The following is a 6,000-nucleotide window of genomic DNA, read 5'->3' as shown; positions in this document are numbered from 1 at the left end:
TATACACATTTGATGTTATACTGACATATGAAATATCAATAATTTATTTATTCACATAATAAATATATTTTAATAAAATGTGTATATATTTTTGAGACACTTTGTATATGTTTTAATAAATATATAAATTACTTAATTAACAAATAAGAAATTCCACACAGTTTGAGTTCTCAGTTTTATAAATTACTATTCATCTACATGAAAATAATCTCTGATAAACGGTAAAATTTACCACCTAAAATTACCATAAAAATTCAATTCATTATGCTGCTAAATTAATTCTAGCACTGGATATGTCGTTATACTGTATTTAGAAATTAGATAACACCAGTGATTTTTAACCAAGAAATAGTCATCATAATTCAAAAAGACTATAAGCTTTGTTTATTATTTAATGATATGTCTTAACGTGTATAGTCAAATTTAACAGACTTAAAATACTGGGAATCTCATTAACCTGTCAACAGTCATTTTGACCCCCCCCCCAACTATTTTACTCTGACTTTCACTCAAAAATATTCTCTTCACTTTGGAATGACTCACAGTGCTGTGCACAATAATTTTCTGCCAGTTTCTCTATTAAAAATTCAAGGAATCTCTTGAACTAATAGGGTGAAAATGTGTTACAAAGTTGGCAATATCAATGTTGATTTTTATGCAACAAATAACAGGATAACCATACTTACAAACTAATTTTGAATTGACTATAAGTTTAAAAAATATTTCAGATTTAGTTCAGTGCTATAACAGACTGATTCTGATCAGTACCAAAAATATCAGTACTTTTTGTCACACCATTTTTCACTTTATAAAACAAGATCTATAGCATACATCTCCTTTCTACAGATATACAAACTCCAACAATTTACTTGGAAAAGAGTGAAATGGAAGTTTTATTTTTAAAGAATAAAATTATTTCAACATTAATCTGTATCTATTTCATACACCTACTATTATGCTCTTATAGAGCACAGAAACAGAAGTTTATCGAACTGTTGTTATTCTTCTTTTTTTTTTTTTAGCCCTTTTTTGTAGCCCTGGCTATCTATATCACAGTTGACTAGTTGGCTATTGAGAACCATTTGGTGGGAGGGCATATCTCCATCCTTCCTTTAGTTTGTGTACAAGATCTGTTACATACTCAGAAAATTCTGGATAATCGGCAACATTTTTTTCTTCTGCAGAAGATGCATTGTGCAAATAAAGTTCATGTGCATAATAATTATTCCAATCAACTTTAAGTTTATGAACGTTGAAATGTGCCCACATCGTATATCTAAATTCACGTGTTCTAATAGAATATCCCATTATTGTTATATTTTCCATTGCAGGTTCATCGCTTTCTTCTGTTATATTTACTGATGGCCTTGGATACTGATTAAATACAGCTGTTTTCCATGTAAAAGGTGTTCTGGCATATGAATAACCTCCTATAACATTCTCTATTAAAGGAACAAGACTTACTCCTTCTGTACAAAGAGCAACATTAGAGGAATTAACAGGACATAACACAGGTTTTGGCAAACCTGCAGTTACTGCTATAGTTGGAAATAAATCTACCAGTTCAACAAATTGATCTGTTTCCAAAGAAACAGAACTACCTCTCAAAATTCTAGTGTCAAAATTATAAAAATACGTTGTATTTGAGTTTGCAGATTCTGCATGAGTCTTTGCATGAGGTATGTGTCTAAATTTGGCGTCATTACTTTGCTCTGTTCTCTCTGGAATATGTACAATTAGAGGAACACGAACAGCTACTTCAAAATTACTGTATTTAGCCCATTCTTCATGCTCCCCTAAAGACCAACCTGAAAGTTAACAAATAAAAAAACATAGATGAGAACTTTTCATTTTTTTTTTATTTAATATTTTTTCAAAAATAAAATATTGAAAGATTTCATATCTTTGGCAATTTTATATAAATATATATATAAATATATAAAAAAAAACTTAAATTTAAATTATATTTTCATGTTATCAATGCCAAGCTAGAATTATATCTGCACTGAAAAAAAATTTTTATGCAGGATTCATATAACTATAATACAGTTTCAAGAGAGGTAATGAAAAACTACAGGAATGAGTTTTATTCAACATTATAAAATTATAGTATTCACAAATGTCCAATAATTATCATGTATCATTTGTACAGCACTTTTCAGTTTACTGATTCTTGGAGCCTTCATAAATAAATTTTATATCTAGTATATACTATCACCAGATACTATGAAAGCAAATAATTCTTATTCAAATCAAGTCAAAACAAAATTGAAAAATTCAATATTAATATTCTGATTGAAGATCGATAACAACTATCAAAATAAATTAGAGGCCTGAGGGCTACACCATTTGCAAAATTTGCATTTTCGTTTGTTTTAATCATATGTTAATGATTTAACAGAGATGATAGTCACAGCTTAAGCCTGAATCAGAGAAAATCATATCCTGCCTGTATTAGTTTTACATTAAAGATATTTAGCATGACTGGCTGACTACTTCAGAGGGAACATCTGTAAGATCAGCATCAGGAATGGACTACAATATTTGAGGGCTACACTATTTTCAAACTTTGCATCTTTTGTTTATTTTCCACTCACAAAGATAATTAACATGGATTGTCAGAAACAAAGTCTGAACAACAAACCAACAGATAAGTATTAGTTTCACATTATAAAGATATTTGGTGACAAATGGCTGACTACTTCATGGGAAACAGCTATAAGATCACCATTAGGAAAGACCATTAACTCAGATCCATTTATTTGAGCACATGCCTATTTAAAAGTTATCAAATCAATTATTTCAAACTCAATACTGGAAAGATTGGTAGATTTTATATCTTTCAATCTTTCCAATGTAATTATTTAGGTTTGGTAATTATTATTCTTTTGGAATACATAATTACCAAAACTAATTTTGCACTTAAATACTATGTAAACTTCCAGTCCTTAGCCATGAAAGTTTATTTGTATTTTGTACTTACTAGCAAATACAATAAAAAATTGTTATAATACATTCTATGTAGGCAATGCAATCAAATATTGAAATCTTAATATTAATCTAAAATTTAGCACATTTTATGCTTTTCTTAAGTTTTTTTTTGCATGTAGTAAATATAATTGCATACAAATGGATTCCAGATCCCTTGCAGTCGTAAAGTAGACAGCATTGATATTCTATCTTACTTTTATGATTCCGACACCAACTTTTTGATTCTGGCCAGACAAGGTTGAGAAATATCCTATTGTATATTCCACAAAAGGAGCTTTTATGGGCTTTACTGCACACTGATGTGAGAGGTGCATGATTTTGGTTTTACTTCCAGAAACTCAGCAGTTTTCCTATTGCAAAATAAGAAAACTGACTATAAAAGTCATGCAATTTACAGAAAAAACCCACCCAGTGGGCCCCCAGAAAAGTATTCTCACTTGGGGCTCTGATAGTATAGTGAGAAATTCATTCTCTTGGTGAGTGCCTAAACATCAAAGGCCTTGAGCTACCAATACTATATATTCTGCCTGTAAATTGCATGCATTCTAGGCCAGAATGCATGTATAAGGGAGGACAACCTGAGTTTTTGGAAGGGACCCCCCTCCACTTTCATTCAGACTGGCTAGTTACAACCTAACTAGCCAGTCTGAGTGAAAGAAAACAACCTAACTAGCCAGTCAAGTGAAAAAAAAAAAAAAAAAAAAAACACCACTTTATGGCAAGATTCTCAATCTGTGGAATGAATCTGACAATTTCCAAATGATGCTGAACAACACAAACTATGTAACCATAGAGGCTACATTTTTTGTAAGTGAGAACATGAAGAAAATTATTGCAAAGCAAGCAATTTTGAATTGTAAAAGCTTGAACAAAAACAGTGAAATTGATCTGTTCAAAAACACACAGGTAAAAAATAAGAGCTCCTCACAAAATTAATCAGGAGTCTTCTTGGGGAAAAAAACATTCTTACCTTTAAATGTAGCCTACTATATTTAAGTACAATTACATAAGGCACTCATATACTTGCTTGTACACCAGACACCAATGACAGCAGTATGGTAAATAAATTTTATGAATTTAGAGTAATAGTGAAGTCATCAAATGCAAGCAATAGAGGAATGCTTGCATTTGAAGAACCCAAATGTAAAAAAAAAATGCAGTGAACTTTAAAATTCATGTTTTGCCATTCTGTATTTGAAATTGCCTTTTCATATTTGAAACAAAGACGAAGAATCGCTCTACTCTTAAATACAGAAGATTCTTTATGGGTGAAGATTTTGAAAGATGACATGATGACACAAACCTCACATAAATTAAAAATTTAAATAAGTATGAATTTAAAATAAGAATTCTGAATGGTATTTAATTCTAAAATTTGGCACCTCCGTAGCCAGGTGGGCAGGAGCAGTAGTGCGTAGCACACGCTTCTTGATTAGACGGGAGTTCGAGCCCGTGACCACCAAATATGGAGGATGTGGAAGGTCAGAGAATGACCACCGCATATCCCCAGCCTAGATAAAGGGTGAGGGTTGGCATCAGGAAGGGCATCCGGCTGTAAAAATTTCATGCCAAAACAATAAAAACGCTGACCTCATATATATGTAATGGGAAAAGGCAAGGAAAAAAAAAAAGGAATATCAGAAATATGGTGCTACTTAGACACAGGAATTGCAGAATTTGAATAAATAAATAAAGAAAATACAGAAAAGCAGTAAATACAGAAAAGGCAGAAAGAATGTAAGAGATCCTGTACATGTATCTACAAGTAAACCACTTGATAAAAAAAAAGGCATGTGAACAAACTACAGGATAAAGCTATTTTAAAAAAGTGAACTGATAAAAATTAAATGAATGTAAAATATCTCACCATGATCCCCAGTTAAAACAATCATTGTATTCTTAGCATGGCCTGTATTTTCCAGTGCTTCCAAGAGCTGACCAATGAGATCATCAACATATGTAGTACAAGCATAATAACCTTGTAAGACGTATTTCTGAAATTGAAACAATCTATATACAATAATTTTAGAGAGAAACTGAAAAAATTATATACATATTTAAAAACTCTAATATTAAAATTTTTAAACAATAAATTCCATACACCCACATGAGACCTTTACAAATAAATCTGAGGATTCAAACAGCTATAACACACATCATTACAATTACATGTCAGAGAGGAAAGGTTGTTGATGTAATTCTACTTGGCAATTTTTAACTACTGCCATTGACTGTTTACAAAAAAAAAATCAAATTACTAAATTAAAAGAAAGTGTGAAATACTGTGCTTTTGCAGTTAAATTTCTATTGGACAATACTGACAGGTAGAAACTGAAAATAACAGTCATGTTATTTTCAGTTTCTCCCATCCAGTAGTCATTAACTTTAGTGTTAGTAGGCATATTAAAATAACAAAATGTTTTATCTTCATTTATTTTATATGTGATCATGTGGATTTTACCTTTATTCTCTTCATGGCATTTCTGTGTATTATGAAAAAAGAAAAATTCGACTCTGAGAAAAGGTTTACATCTGCTAGTGCAATAATTTCCAATACCAGTCTTTTCTTAACAAAACAGAAGCTTTTATAATTATGATGTGTATTAACCTACTGACATAAACAGTACTTATGTACTTTTAAGTGAGGACAAACAAAGGTTTACACTAAAAAACAGTTTTTAACTAAGGCATTAATCTCCTATATCGAGAACCTATCACACCATGAATTGCCCCAGTGCTGTAAGACAAATATTAATTGCCCAGGTGCTGTAATAGCACCACTTTCCAAATGAAAACTATACAGTTGGACAAATAAAATTTTAGGAAAGAAAGCCTCAAACTATGAAAAATTCAACCTATGACATTGTTAGTTCAATTGCATCTTTACTACACAGTTGAATTTTTAAGACATATTGAAGGCATTATTATTACAGCATCTCATATTGTGAAATCCTCCACAATGAGTTACTGGCCTCTTATACTTCAAATAAATAACACTTCCCTATTAAC

At 30.9% G+C, this 6,000-nt stretch overlaps 1 protein-coding gene across 1 annotated transcript in view; it reads right to left on the bottom strand.

Annotated features, from left to right (window-relative positions):
• Positions 1-823: 823 nt before the first annotated feature.
• The window catches only part of Ids (iduronate 2-sulfatase), a 54,503-nt gene continuing 49,326 nt past the window's right edge, over positions 824-6,000 (bottom strand). The window contains exons 7-8 of the mRNA XM_090384105.1: positions 4,859-4,985; positions 824-1,808 (exon numbers count right to left, since the gene is read on the bottom strand). Coding sequence (XP_090240231.1) covers positions 1,069-1,808; positions 4,859-4,985 — 867 coding nt within the window. The 3' untranslated portion in view covers positions 824-1,068. The remainder of the gene's footprint in view (positions 1,809-4,858; positions 4,986-6,000) is intronic.

Source organism: Mastigoproctus giganteus, chromosome 10 (assembly GCF_048544385.1).
Source record: "Mastigoproctus giganteus isolate SK-2022 chromosome 10, ASM4854438v1, whole genome shotgun sequence".
Classification (NCBI taxonomy): Eukaryota; Metazoa; Arthropoda; class Arachnida; order Uropygi; family Thelyphonidae; genus Mastigoproctus; species Mastigoproctus giganteus.
The sequence above is the reverse complement of the archived record's forward strand: the minus strand, read 5'-3'. Positions and strand labels throughout refer to the sequence as shown.